The 15743-nt window shown below is 40.5% G+C and overlaps 1 protein-coding gene across 3 annotated transcripts in view; it reads left to right on the top strand.

Annotated features, from left to right (window-relative positions):
* The first annotated feature begins 832 nt into the window (after positions 1 to 832).
* The window catches only part of LOC109935992 (tyrosine-protein kinase Mer-like), a 54134-nt gene continuing 39223 nt past the window's right edge, over positions 833 to 15743 (top strand). Inside the window, exons 1-3 of one of the 3 annotated variants that reach the window (XM_048597346.1) lie at positions 833 to 1353; positions 14175 to 14505; positions 15551 to 15651. In XM_048597346.1, coding sequence (XP_048453303.1) covers positions 1293 to 1353; positions 14175 to 14505; positions 15551 to 15651 — 493 coding nt within the window. In that variant the 5' untranslated portion in view covers positions 833 to 1292. The remainder of the gene's footprint in view (positions 1354 to 14174; positions 14506 to 15550; positions 15652 to 15743) is intronic. The other 2 variants (XM_048597345.1, XM_020534611.2) reach the window with 2 other exon arrangements.

Raw genomic sequence — 15743 nt, 5'->3', positions numbered from 1 at the left:
ACTAAGGCATATCTGGATTTTTGCATTAACAGGTCCAGACCGTAAGTGCTGTTATTGATAGCGATTTACATTTCCTGGCTTTTTTGTATTTACAGTATCGAATTGTTTCACACATCCGTACAAAATTCCTTTGCGATTAACTGTTGTTTTAGAGAGAAAAAAAATAATAACTGGAATTGTATCGAGCACATTTTTTTCGAACAGTCTGCACCTAGGGAGGTGTAGGTTTGTTTGTTTTCGTTAGTCATGTAAATTTGCAATCTTTTTCGCTGGAGCTATTGGCCACGGTTCCAACGTACCCACCCCTACAATATCGTATAGCCATGTATCGTGTCGATATAAAGGGTTCAGCTTTAAAATGTGAAAACCGGTAAAGCCATGGACTTCTATTTACTGTCACGAAAATTGGGATATGGAATTTCGTTCAAATTCCCCAAAAGTGGCAAAAAAGAAACAATTTTACGTACCAAAGTTATTTTGCCTCACTTTTATTTACTGTACTGCGACAAAAGCTTCACAGGCTTTTTTTTGTTAAATCCCTGAAAGTTGAGATAAATATTTCATTCGTTTTCGCTTCTGCAAGAGCCTACTATGATTGCTAGCCACAGTAAAATTCTTTACGGGCAATCAGAAAGCTTGAAGCATCTTCCTCAGAACTCGCTCTCACTGCCAACAGAGCAGTCCTGCGGCCGTTTGGGGGTGGGGGTGGGTGTAGGTTCTCTCTCTGCTGTAGGGGGTGGGGATATCGGGGAACAACAAACCCAGGACAGAGGCGGGCGTGTACGGGCAGGTTAATGTCTCAACAAACGGGACTTAATGCAAGGGCACCAGTGCAGAATGCAATACCTCTACTGTACAATGTACCAGTGCAGAATGCAATACCTCTACTGTACAATGTGTGAATTGCACAGTGCAAAGCAGCGAAGTTCTTACTCGATTGGAGTCGATACAATTCATTTGCAACTTGGCTGGGATCACGTGCCTTTGCAGAACCGCCTTTCAAAGTTTTTTTTTCTGTGTTGGGTCGTTGGGATTGGAAAATCGCCGTGTAGTTAGCAATATTAATTGGTGCTCCTACCTATGAGGAGGTAATTAATGTTGCCCTGTTGGTAACATATTTAGCAATATCATTCTTACCCTTTCGTCAAAATAGGCGAAACCCAGTGCCACGAAGTCGTGCGGTGGTGTTTTCATTGAACTGAGTGAAGAGTTTGCTGCTGCGGGTTTCTCTGCAGTCCAGCACCCTGACTGCATTTCGGGAGAGCTGCTGCCGACAACGCTACCCCTCCAGGATGAAAGACCGCTCCAACTTGTGGGCATTCACTTTATTCCTTCATTTTGCCCGCGGATCCGGTGAGTTGCCACATAATATTATTAAACATGCGTCGACAGTCAACTTGCAAATGGAATGAACGAAGCCTGTACCGCGCTCTCACCTGTAGATAAATATGCATCAACATTTCTGTTTGGCACTGTTATTGACAAACTGTGACATCTGGCAAAGGTAGTTGGGGTGGGGTGGGGAGAGTTTTTCCTTCGCTAAGTTCAAAGTACGAATAAAATAAACAGAACCCGAAAGGAGCCACACCGTGTTCTTTAACACTCATCCGTTCTTGGTGTGCCTAATGAGATCGGTAACCTGGTCTTATACATTTAAAATTTTTAACAGTATTTTCCAGTCGACACACAACCAGATCTGTGGATTTGAGATTTTAAAAAAAGAAAGCTGCTGACCATACAACATATGAGAACAGGATCTCCAAGTTTTAAAAAAACATCTTTTTTGGATGCAAGTCAACAGACCTGTTGCTTGTTTTCAGCCTTTTCACGTTTTAGATACAGTATGAAAGTGATATATATAAACTTATTGGTTTTCGACAACATCAGTCCGCCTCTCATTTGTTGATTGTAAGGGAGCGATATAAAAGCAGTTGTGTGTACCTGCTGTGTCATTTTAATCCAATTTCTGGATTTACTTTTAGTTGTTGGGAATGTTTAATTTGCCGGAACACGGGGGGAGGGTTAGCGAGAGCAGCAATCGGAATGAAAACATCAGAAGCCTGGCTATCGTTGTACACCGCGGTTCGCTGATTGTGACTGACAGCAGTTGGTTATTGCAATGGGGGAGGGTGTTCGTAACTTGCATCCATACAGACCCCTTCGTGGCCTCCAGACATCCCAGAGGGGCTTCGACTCGGTGAAGTACGATGACTTTACGCCGTTGTTGGAGAAATGCGAGAATAGCAACCATTCTGAATACAGAATTCCAACAATGAAAATAAACATCTTCACCGATTTATTTATTTGTAGCGCTTTCAACATAGTGAAACATCCTAAACACGCTTATCCAGATTAAGAACCAGGCGACCTGATTTAGTTGCTTGTGGGAATGTTGCGGGTCACAGTGGCCCTGTTTTTGTGTTACTGACGGATCTATTGTGTGCACCCGAGAGAGCGAAGGTTCTATATTTGACCTCCCTTGCACCCAACCTCCAAACTTCTTCAACTTATTCCGAAGTGAACCTCCATTCTTTTCCCCCTCCACGCCACTCCATACCGTTCCTTGTGAAGTTCAGTGGCACCTTCTCCACATTTTGAAATCGTTGCATCCTGTGAATTTTACCAATGGTTTCAAAAGTATTCCAGCAAAAACTTCTTCAATCATGCTTTCAAAGCGCCCTCTTCACTTTATTTTCCTTCTGTCATTCGTCCAAGTTCTCTGGAAAACTGAGAAGTTTTATTTCATTTTGAGTAACATTTCATTTTAAAACTAACAAAAATGTCTTTAATGTCTCAACAAAACCGAAAAGTGACTTTTTTACCTGTACGGAGATAGTAGGAACTGCAGATGCTGGAGAATCTGAGATAACAAGGTTTAGAGCTGGATTCCTCAGACGACATGTCCGCCCTGGGCCTCCTACAGTGCCACAACGATGCCACCCGAAGGTTGCAGGAACAGCAACTCATATTCCGCTTGGGAACCCTGCAGCCCAATGGTATCAATGTGGATTTCACAAGCTTCAAAATCTCCCCTCCCCCCACCGCATCCCAAAAGCAGCCCAGCTCTTCCCCGCCTCCCTAACCTGTTCTTCCTCCCACCTATCCCCTCCGCCCACCTCAAGCCGCACCCCCATCTCCTACCTACTAACCTCATCCCACCCCCTTGACCTGTCCGTCCTCCCTGGACTGACCTATCCCCTCCCTAACTCCCCACCTACACTCACCTTTACTGGCTCCATCCCCGCCTCTTCGACCTGTCTGTTTCCTCTCCACCTATCTTCTCCTCTATCCATTTTCTATCCGCCTCCCCCTCTCTCCCTATTTATTTCAGAACCCCCTTCCCTGCTCCCATTTCTGATGAAAGGTCTAGGCCCAAAACGTCAGCCTTTTTGCTCCTATGATGCTGTTTGGCCTGCTGTGTTCATCCAGCTCTGCACCTTGTTGTTTCGGGCCTAGACCCTTCTTCAGAAATGGGGGAGGGGAAGGGGATTCTGAAATAAATAGGGAGAGAGGGGGAGGCGGATAGAAGATGGATAAAGGAGAAGATAGGTGGAGAGGAGACAGACAGGTCAAAGATAACAAGGTGTAGAGCTGGATGAACACAGCAGGCCAAGCAGCATCAGAGGAGCAGGAAAGCTGACGTTTTGGGCTTAAACCCTTCTTCAGAAAAGAAGGTCAAAGAGGCGGGGATGGAGCCAGTAAAGGTGAGTGTAGGTGTGGAGTTAGGGAGGGGACAGACAGGTCAAGGGGGCGGGATGAGGCTTGTTAGGTAGGAGATGGGGGTGGGGCTTGAGGTGGGAGGAGGGGATAGGTGGGAGGAAGGACAGGTTAGGGAGGTGGGGACAAGCTGGGCTGGTTTTGGGATGCGGTGGGGGGAGGGGAGATTTTGAAGCTTGTGAAGTCGACATTGATACCATTTTCTACCTTTACAATGTGTTGTACATCTAGTTTCCAGTTGTCAGGAAGCCGATGTCTTCACATAGCACATGGAATTCCAACCCAAAGACCTGTGACTCCAGCTACTTCTGTCTTGGTCAAAGTACCCAGTTAGTGACACTGCCTTCTTATGTGACGGTTTCCTGGTGCTGGCTGCAAAACCAAAGTAAACCTCTTGGATTTGCTAAGTCTGATTGCTGAGGATCTAATTTTCCTTCATTGGCACCACAGTCCTATAAACAGCTTTGACGTGCATATTTGAAGCTCACTATTTTGTGTCGTGGCTGCATTCTCCTGTAGATTGAGTGTGTCAAATTTACAGCACATGTATATTAATTTATGGTTTGCCATGTGCAAAATTGAGTCAGCGATTCTATTATATAGTTTAAATGCATATATAATAGTTCCAATAGCTGTTTTTCAAAAAGATTAGGCAGTCTGCTATTTGAATTGTCACATCTCTGGAGCAGGTGGGATTTGAACCTTAACTTTCTGATGTATTTAGGGACATGTTTCAAGGAACAGCAAATTACAAACACTACACACCAGGGATAGTGTCTTTAAGATTTCACCATTTGCCATGGTTGGACTTGACCCTGTGATCCCAAACCATTAGCATGAGGTCCTGGATTCCTAGTTGAATGATATTACCATTGCCTCCTCCCTATGAGTTCTGGGGTTGGTTAGCTGAGTTGGCTGGATTTGTGATGCTGCCAACCCAACAGAGTAGTTTAAATTCCCACACTCACTGAGGTTACAATGAAGACTCTCATTCTGAACATCTCCCCTTGCCTGAGGCATGATGAACCTCAGGTTAAACTGCCATCAGTCATCTCTGCCTAATGAGAGAGTAGCCCCATGGTCCAGTGGAACTATGATGACTTTACCCTGCCAGCAGATTGTATAGATGTCTCAAACAGACATCAGATATGATGCGCCAAATGACCTTCATCTGTGTTGCATCATTCTATGATTCTTCTAGTGGGGTCAGTTGACCGTGAAGCAGATACCTTGTTTGGGATTCTTCCATGTGCTTACTGTTCTTCAGTTTTATCTTTGTTTGTAAATAAGTTTGTGTCCTTCACCCTGAGCACAATGCTTGTTGAATAGCTTGCTTACTGAAAGAGTTTTCTTCCATAAAAGATGCAACAAGTGTGCAAACAGTGAAATTAAGAGTTTGAGTTGTAGTTACAGTGCAATGTGATACAGAGCAGCTGGCAATTCTAAACCTGAGCTTTCAAACACAACTGTAGCTATTGCATTTAAACAGAAATGTAAAGATCCATTTTTGCATCAACAACAAAAAAGAAATTGCTAGAAAATCTCAGCAGTTTGGCAGGATCTGTGGAGAGAAATCAGCGTTAACGTTTCGGGTCCAGTGACTCTTCCTCAGAACAGTTCTGCTGAACTTTTCCATCAATTTCTCATTTTGTTTCTGATTTCCAGTATCCACAGTTTTGTTTTGATTTCTATTTTAGCATGCTGTTTTGGATGTGTTGTAAACCATTTTACAGAATGAAAGGTATGTCTCTCATGGCTTTTGAAATACCATTGCAAATTCACTGAAGTGTAACTTGTCAAAATACAAAAAGAAATGTAACCAAAGTAGTTGTCAAAACATGAAACAATAACAATATCATTAATTAATATATTTAATTCAAACCCTCCACTAACACAGAATGAAAGCAGCTACAGTTGCATATGTTATGAATATACTTTGTTATGTGATGTAAGGGATGTGATATATCTGATTTATCATAAATGCCATTTAGTTTAGTGTTTGGATTTTGAACTGGTGCCATCTGTATATACAAGGATGTTTAATTATTAAGTTACCAGTATTTTTGGAATTATGATTTTTTTTATAAACTGGTATGAGAGAAGTCCATAGGGTCGGGGATTTGAGGGTGATATGGAAATTTTTTGCATTGGCATTGGCAGAGTTTTACAAGTGGACAGAATAAACATTGAGGAGATTGAGCTTGCTTTCAGTTTAGAAGAATCAGGAATTGTTTTCTTTTAAATTTTGCTCAGAGGAAAAGCCCATAACTTGGAAACCTTTTGGTTTCAGTTTGCAGAAATTGTGGTTGAAGCTTGATGTATGAAAGTTTCTTCTTGAGAAAGGTGATGGAACTGTTCAGAAATAGGTTATCCTTGTGTAAGGACTTCAGCTTGAAAGTTCCAAATCAGAAGTATTTGTTTAGAACCCTAATAGAGTTATTTGAAGCTGCAAAAGTTTAAGCTCAGTTGTGTGACTAATTAAAAAAGGGGCTACCAAGACTGGGATTTGAAAGAAACAGTTCAGCAAAACCTATATACACGATAGAGAAGTGATCTGGTCTTTGAGCACTATAATGTGATGGTGTTAGAATTTTATTTTACTGTGTGTTTGAAATCCTTCAACTTGTGTTACATATTTATTTTATTTACTTTATTTTTATTTCATCTGTCTCTTTTTTGCATAAATAACTTCTGATTTATTGTTAAACCAGACCTGCAGCATTGTCTACTTGTGTTTCAGTGAAATAACACACCATTATGTAAAACAAAACAAAATCTGATCTGTTAAGCCAGGTTACAGACTGGGATCTGACTTGTCCAATAATAACATCAGTTGGGATCGTTATTATTGTTGTTATTATTATTATTTTGTGGATTCGTGGTCAAAGGATTGTGCCTTAAGGTCCCAACTGGCTTTTGGGTGTGAAATGCCACTGGCAAGCCTCTTCCTTTGATGTAATCAAGCGATTCAGGAAGATCTGCATTTTGCAATCTCCCAAGCAATCACATGTCCCCTTCCCTCTGAATCCATCTCTGAGGGGCATTAAATTCCATCAATCATTAATGTTTCAGATAATGACTTTTCATCAGCAAATTTGCATGGTCAAAGGCATTATGGCATCTGAACAGATTGTCCCGTGGAGCTCAAAGTGGTGGGAAAGTGCCCTCATTAAGTTTATAATCAACAGCACTTACAGGCATTTATGTAGCACCTATAACATCATAAAACATTCCAAGGCGGCTCAAAGGAACAATACCAAACAAAATTTAACACTGAGTCACGTAAATCAATGAGCAAAACATTGTCAAAGAGGTACATTGCAAAGTCTGAATTAAAAGGCAGCCAAAGCAGATGAGTTTTAGTGAGTGCATTCCAGACCTTAGGGCCCGGGAAGCTGAAGACCTGACCATTCGAACTGGAGGCTTGCTATTTGGGCATGTACCGAAACTGGGGGAAGAGTAGAGATCTCTAAGGTTTATGGGATTAGAAGAAGTTGAATAGAATGGGGGTGGGATGGCAAGGCCAAGGCCACATTGATAGATAAGAAATTCAGTTTAAAATTGAGGTGTTGAGTTTCCAGGTCATCATTTATTTAAAAGACCCAATGTCAACTGCCTTTTCAAAACTTATTTTTTTAAAAAGATCTAAATGGAGAAATCGTTCTCCTTCACAGCATATATTGACAGTAGCGATTTTTTATTTGCACGGAAGTTTTATTTGCTTTTGTTTTCTTTTAAAAATGCTTTGAGAATATTTGGTCTGAAAGAGACATTTTGTGTCGCACCCAATCTCTCTTCCATTTGAGAAAACTGGTAACATTGTGTGGCAAGGTAGGCTGTGAAAACTATTGGCAGACTCTGAAAGAATATGAACTTTAATCCACTAGAAAGCTATGAACTAATGAGACTCCTTTCTATGAGAATTATTTTTCCCATCAATTTTCTCCAGTTCACTCCAGAGACTTGGTGTTTGCTACGTAAATGTAATTACCACTATTTGTGAGTAAGTCAGACAATGTATTCAATTATAAGGGCATAAAGGAAATAAGAAACTTGCATTTCTGTAGTGCCGACATTGTCACGATATGGTTTATTTTACTCCAAGGTGGGAGTGCTGCCTATTGACACATGGCCAAGCTCAAATACCCTTTGTCCATATTTACATCCTTCGACCAGCATGGGTAGCTAGTAATTAGGGTTGTTTGTTGGTACAGATAGGGGTGTTGTATCCAGAAACACTGGAGTGAATTTCACAGCCTCCATGCTGGATTATTTGAAGATTGGTAGGGGGCTGAGGGAAACAGCTAAAATTTAAGCAGTTATTTTCTTAAAAATCTTTAATTTAAATAACTTTGCTATCATTAGCATTCCCTTTGTCTTTTGTTCTGGGCACCTTACTATCTCATCCACTTGTTCCTCCTCCCGTTCTGTCAAAAGTATTAAAGCCTTCATTTTCCAGCCCCCTTCAATCCTGGAGGAGTCATGTAAGATTTGTTGTGAACTTTGCTTTTCTCTCCACAGATGATGCCAGACCTGCTGAGTTTCTCTAATACTTTGTTTTATCATAACTAGGAGATCAACCCTAATTCAATAAAGAGTGCATGATTACCTGCAGTAGGCTTACCTAAAATGAGGTGTCAACCTGATGAAGCTACCACATGGGGCAACTTGCATGCCTAACGGTATAAGCAGGAAGTATTAGACAGAGCTAAGTGATTCCACAACCAACAGATCAGATCTAAGCTCTGCAGTCATGTCACATCCAGCAATAAATGCTGATGAACAATTAAAGAACTGGCTGGTGGAGGAGGCTCTACAGTGTGTTGTTAGAGCTGCACTCATTCAGACAAGTGTAGAGTATTCCATTACACTCCCAAATTGTGCCTTTAGATGGTAGACAGGCTATGGGGAGACAGAAATTGAGTTTCCGGTTGAGGAATTCCTAGCTTCTTGTTCGATGTTGTGTGTTCATGATGGATACCTAATATGTTCCCTCATTTAGGGATCTTTGTGGATCCTTACATCAGAGCTAGGAGGCCCAGGCTCCTGTCCCACCTGCTCCAGAGATGTCATAACACATCTGAACAGGTTGGTTAAAAATATTTATCCGAATTCTCATTTTAAAAATTTTCCCATTCTTGTGTGGTAAATGATCATTTCACTTTGGGCTGTTGGAAATTAACTGAGCATATGTTCTTCAATGCGTCTTCATCATGCAGTTTTAGTTGCAGTAAGATAGTGTTATTTAAATGGTGTTATATTTTGGGAAATATGAATGTACAAAGGGATCTGGTTGTCCTTGTACACTAGTAAAGAAAACAGGTAATTGCAGCAAGCAATTAGGAAAGCTCATGGTATGTTGGTCTTCATTGCAAGAGGATTAAGGTTCAGAAGTACAGATATCTTGCTGCAATTATACTGAGCCTTAGTAAGACTACACTTGGAGTATTGTGCACAGTTTTGATTTCCCTACCTAAGAGAGTATATGCTTGTTATAGAGGGAGTGCAGGAAAGGTTCATTAGGCTGATATCGGGGAAATCAAGGCTGTCCTACGAGGAAAGATTGGTTCGACTGGGCTTTTATTCACTAGAGTTTAGAGGAATCAGAATGGATCTGATTGAAACGTGTAAAATTCTAACACGACTAGACAAACCAGATGCAGGGAGAATGCTTCCCCTGGTTAGGAACCAGGGGTCAGAGTCTCAGGATATGGAAATATTTCTTCATTCAGAGTGTCCTGAACCTGTGGAATTTGCTACCTCAGAAGGCTGAAGAGTACATTTAAGAAAGAGATTGATAAATTTTTAGGTATTAAAGGCATCAAGGGGTATGGAGAGAAAGTGGGAAAATGGCATTAAGTTGGAGGATCAGCCATGATCATATTGAACGCGGAGGACCAAATGGCATACTTGATATACAGTTGACTACTTATAACAAATTTTCAGATCATACACTAGATTTGTTGTGAAACAACAATTTTGATGTGATACATTACTTAATTAGACAAAGCATTTATACGACCTATGACAATTAAGGATAGTTCCTTGATACCAGTTGATGAACAGACAATTGGCACAACTTATGCCAGTCTCAGTTAAGTTGTGAAGGCAAGTATCCTGCTCTCCAGCCAAAATGTTAGTAGACTCTTCCCTGGAACTTCCTCCTCTTTTGGCACATCTTCCATATGGAGGCAAGAGCTTCCTGGGCAGGAAACCTGAACCCGACCAACCCGAGCATTTGCTGATATACTCTATTTTTGAGACTGGCAATCTACACTGCATTTACAATGAACATGGGACAGCCAATCACAATGTCAGAATAACCATTGCCTCCTTTGTTCACTCCTCCATCATTAAGACAGCTTTCATTTTAAACAAGAACAAATAATTCAGCTTTTTCCAAAGAACTTGGGGCATTAGGCAGCACTGGCCTGTTAGCTTTCATAACTATTATCTTTAACTTGTCTTTTGTCCTTGTTTAAGGCATTAGTTGTTTATGTTTGGGGAAGGTAAGTAACTGCTATAATAGCCATGATATGAGGTCTCAATTCCACATAGGAAATTCGGTTTCAAAGGGACCTTGGTTTACAATACCCGATCCTGCTGTTGTAGCCACAGTATTTATATGGTAAACCCAGTTCAGTTTCTGGTCAATGGTGACTCTGATGATTTTGATAGTTGGGGAGATTCAGTGATGGTAATACCATTCAATGCCAAGGGGAAATGATTAGTTTTGTCATGTGGTTTCATGCCCATAAGCATGAGTTTGGGTTTAGGACAGACTGGTCCAGGAGAAGGCAAAGTCAAGAACTATATCTACACTTAGGTTTGCTCAGAGTTCTGTTTATTGTATATTCATACAAGCCATTCTAATACATGGTAATCTGAAATTGCCAGCCTCTAAACTTACTGCTATGTTATTAAAACTATTCTTTACGTGTGCTTCTGCCTAACTGGATGTCACATGCTCAACTATCATCCATCTTCTCAATATTTGGTCTCACTAACTCCAACTACACTGTGCTAGTTGCACCATAGGGGAACAACTCTGTGACAACATCACAAGGTTGCTCCAGGGAATAAACACCCTTGTGCAACAGTTAAGTACTGTCTTGTTGGAGATAATCATTACCTGCAACTTGAGTAGCATGAGTATTATCTGAAACTTATTGGCCTGCACCTGAATGTTGTCCAGGTCTTACTACACATGGATACTGACTGCATTGGTATCTGAGGTATTGCAAATATAACTGAAGTCATCAGCGAACAATCTAATGCCAGACCTTCTGATGGAGAGAAGGGTCATTGATGAAACAGCTGAAGATGGTTGGGCCTACGACACTACGCTGACGAACTCCTGCAGAGATGTCCTGTGACCAAGATGCTTTGCCTGCAACAACCATAACCTTTGTGCCAGGTATTGTCTCCAACCAGCAGACAGTTTTCTCTCTGATTCTCATTTGAATTTGCTTTTGCTCGGGATCCTTGGTACCATGCTTGGTCAAATGCTCCATTGATGTCACGTGCAGGCACCCTCACTTCTCGACTTGAATCAATATTATAAAGGCAGTTATTAGGAAAGGTTGGAAGTTTCTGCTACTGGGAGTATGAAGAAGCCTTTTTGTACAAATACCAACATGGTCCAGTTGGGTCAAATGCCTGACTCTGTGCTAAACAGTGGTTACAAATCTGTAAAACACTGAGGGAAATCAAATATCGATGATGATACTGATAATTTTTTTAAAAATCATCAAAACCACTGTTCTTATGAGGAGTGGATGCTTTTACAATGAAATTGAAACACGGTCTCAATTGTTTATCTTCTTGCCACTGCATCAAAATAGGCCTCTGAAGAATGAAGATAATGTAAGCCAAATGAAAACACAAAGGCAGATCGGAAGTTCCATGATTTTATACCATTTATGTCAGTGACCTTGCTAAACTAGGCTACCTTAGCATGTTTTTGTGAATTTACCGTTCTGCCACGATGACTAATTGTGCTTGACATATGGTTGCTAATCCTTCAGAATAGAGAGGTTTTGTTATGAAATAAAATGGCGACGAACTGATTTATTCAAAATTTGACATCCTTTTCCAAATACAACGTGTTACTATCAAGAAATATGTGGATTTATTATGACATGCACAATTATTGTGTTCTTTGAATGAAAAATTGAAAACTTCAGCCATCAAATCCATAATAAAGCATGAATGTATTGTTTTGTGAGGTCATGATGTATCTTGGATTTTAAAACTAGAGTTGTGAGTAGCTTGAGATGAGCTTTATCTGGGTAATAAAAAGATTGCTCAAAGAAGTAGGTTTGGAAGGATGTGTGAGGATATAAGTAGTGAGGGATACAAAGACATGGTTTGCAAACTGCCTGTCTGTGATCAGGTCTGTGACAGAATGGAGAGTCCAGTCAATGGCAAAATGGATGAGGTGGCCATGGACAGAGAAGGGAAAGTTTACTTTGCGGGAACTTCTGGGGAAGTCAGGAGAGTGTCAAAATCAATAGGAAAAGAGTTTATTTTGATTTAGAGGTTCAGACCATCAGTGAAGTGTCACTTAGTGCAGAGTTGAGAGAAGAAACTTGTGGAGAAACTTTGGGGCAAAGACGGAGGATGGTGGAGACATAGGATGATGATTTTTGAGGAGGGGAGGCAGTGGAACAAGATGAGATACTTGGAGTGAGGAAAAGATACCAGCCGAGTAAAGAAGTGCACCAAAGGACTGATTTAGCATTGAAGACCACACTGTGTCACTGTGATATTTGAGTTAGGCAGGCAGTGGAAATTAAACAAAAATACTGTGTATGCAGGAGATCTGAAATAAAAGCAGAAGAAGTTACAGAAATGCAGCAGTTTTGGCAGCATCTGTGGAGAGAATAAAAAAGTTAATGTTTTGAGTTCCATATGACTTCTTCAGAATCGCAGGTAAAACATGAAGCATGAAGGCTAATAGGATGCTACCCTTTATTCTGACAAAAATTGAACATAACAGAATTTTATGCTTCAGTTATGCAGGGAATTTGGTGAGAGCACATCTCAAATTCTGTGTACAACTATGGTTACCTTATTTAAGGAAGGATGTAAATGTATTCGAGGTGATTCAGAGGAGGTTTTTTATATTGATGGTACCTGGAATAAGTGGGTTGTCTTAGGAGTATGGGTTGGACAGGCTGGGCTTCTTTTCACTGGGATTTAGAAGAGTGAGTGGTGACCTGATGAAGTGGATAAGATCCTGAATGTTCATGACATGGTGGATGGGGAAAGGATGTTTACTGTTGTGGGTGAGTCCTGTATTTGGGGACACTGTTTTAAAACTACAGTACACCCTTCTAGGACAGAGATGAGGAGAAGTATTTTCAGTGACTTTGGAACTCTGTGCCTCAGAAGGTGGTGGAAGCCTATTCATTGAATAATTTTAAGGCAGGTGATTAGATTTTTACTGATTCCATTAGCCAATAATCAATAAGAGATCAGAATGTGGAATTTGAAGCACAAGCAGATTGCCGTTATCTAATTGAATAGTGGAGCAGGTCCCACTTGGTCAATTTCTGTTCCAATTTCGTATGTTCGTCTGTACTACAGTCATATAGCTTCTTGGAAATGCTGGTTTGTTTGAGTTACTGTTTAAAATGATTTTCTAACCTTTTCTTAAAAGTCAGACCTTCACAGAACTGAAAACTAAAATCTGTTTTTCCTCCAGTTTAGAATGCAAATTTACAAATAGTCATGTATTATGAATCTTCTTCACATTAGCATTTCCTCTGAAACTTTATGCCTCCATCTCCACTGCTTATAATGCCACCTATCTTTGAATTCTCAATTTAGATATGTGGCTTTACTGTCTGTCATTTAGGTCATTAATAAAGACAAGATGTATTTGAGGCCCTATCACAGATCTTTGTGAGTCTCTACAGGTCCTTTCTAGCAATTCAAGTAACTGCCCATTATTCCAACTTTCTTTATTTTCCCATTCAACCAGTTTCCTGACCAAGTCAACAATTTTACCTGCAGTTCCATGAGCTTTAACTTTAGTTAATGGCTCAGGGACATCATGGAATTCCATTAGGTATTTGATCTAACTGATGCCCGTAGACATTCCTGTGTCCATTCTTTTGTAATCGTTTCAAAAAGATCCAAATAAGTTGTTCATGCATGACCTACTCTCAACATATCCAAATAGTTTGAAAATTTCATATGGTTATTGTCCTTGATGATATGATTTTGTAATATCTCTCTGTCTCCTTTCCCAAGTATCCCAAGAGTAACATGTACAGTTCTTCAATCTGAGGGACCAATCCCCAAATCCTTGAGCAAGATCCTCAGTTACCATCTGTTGAATGTTAAGCTTGACTGGCACACCAAACAAATCGCACAAAGTATCTGTCAGGGCTCTAGTGAAAGAAGAAATATTGAGAAAAATGACTTTAAAAATATAATTTGTTGCCCAGCAGGTGTCTTTCATGTGCCTCCCTTGACCCATGTACCACCTCAGAATGTGCCGACGCCAGCAGGAGAATCCCAAAGTACTGCCAGTGATGCTCTGTTTGCAACAAACATTCGGGAAGAGATTAGATTCAAACCTGGAGCAGCAAACATTATAATATCACAAGGCAATCCTGTAAGCTTTAACTGTTCCATTGATGTACCTGAGTTTTACCAGGATGTGCCTATTCAATGGCTGAAGAATGGTAAAGAGCTAATCGATGGCCACCGTTGCTCCTACAAAGGGATTGCTTTTGCAGTCAGTGAACACAGAGCCAGGATCCTCAGCAGCTGCAGGTACGGGAATCTTTTAAATGCCTTTGGTTTTAGAAAACAAAGGGCTTTCGGATGGTAAGGCTCAATGCAATATTTTAACATTTTTAAATATTTAAAATTTCACATAAATTCTTGAGTAATGCAGCTTGTGGTGTAGTCCATTTTGTCTCTATCTTCAGGTCTACTCGAGTAGGGTTATGCCTTGAGATTTCATCACATGAAAATTCCTGCACCTGAAAATATGTTAGGCTGAAGCCAGGTGCTGTATTACAGCAAATCTGAGAGCAAGGTGAGGAGAACAGGGTGAAGGTTTGGGAGATGAGCGCCTTCTTAGCAGCCAGTTCAATGTATGAAGGCATGATTGGAAAGATGACTGGAGCATTGGATGTTGAGAGGTGACCCTATACAGGTCTATAAAATAATGAGGGACATAGTTAAGGTGAACAGCAAAGATCTTTTCCCTAAGGTGGGGGCGTTCAAAACTAGAGGGCATAATTTTAAGGTTAGAGGAGAAAGACTTTAAAGGGACTTGAGGGGCAACTTTTTCACACAAAGGGGTGGTTCATGGTGGAAGAAATGGTATATGCAAATGCAGTTACAACATTTAAAAAGTCACTTGTACAGGTACATGAATAGGAAAAGCTTAGAGGGATATGGGCTAAATGCAGGCAAATGGGACTGGTTTAGTTTGGGAACCTGGTCGGCATGGACGAGTTGGACCAAAGGGTTTGTTTCTGTGCTGCACAACTGTATGACTATGTAAGCAACTAATTTTTCTTTAAAGTTTTATGTGCAGAACATGTTGATACTTTCAACAAGGGCAGGAATAACTGCAATGTCAATTGCGAACAGATGTCCACGACAGTGTATAGTGGGAAAGAATGTTACTGTTGTCAAAGACATTTAAATAAAAACCTCCTTTAAATGATTCAGTGCGAAAGATGTACTGAAATTCCTGGAGGGAGTCAGGAGGGAATGGTGAATGTCGAATAAGGGACAGTAATATTTGTGTAAAAATTAAGTCCAATGCATCTTGAGAGTAATCTATACTTTTTGTTTTCTACAGCATCTCCAATGTACTGCATTCTGATGCAGGTGTTTACAACTGTAGGATATTAATCTCTAATGTTCCCATTGAATCAGAGAAGATCAATCTTCAGATAGAAGGTATGACTTTCACAACAGCACATCATCTTTGAATCAAGCCGCATGCAACCACTTGCAAAATGAATGGGAAATTTAGTAATTCATGAACTGTT

This window comes from Rhincodon typus, chromosome 5 (assembly GCF_021869965.1).
Source record: "Rhincodon typus isolate 14 chromosome 5, sRhiTyp1.1, whole genome shotgun sequence".
Taxonomy (NCBI): domain Eukaryota; kingdom Metazoa; phylum Chordata; class Chondrichthyes; order Orectolobiformes; family Rhincodontidae; genus Rhincodon; species Rhincodon typus.
This window is presented reverse-complemented; position numbering and strand designations above follow the sequence as displayed.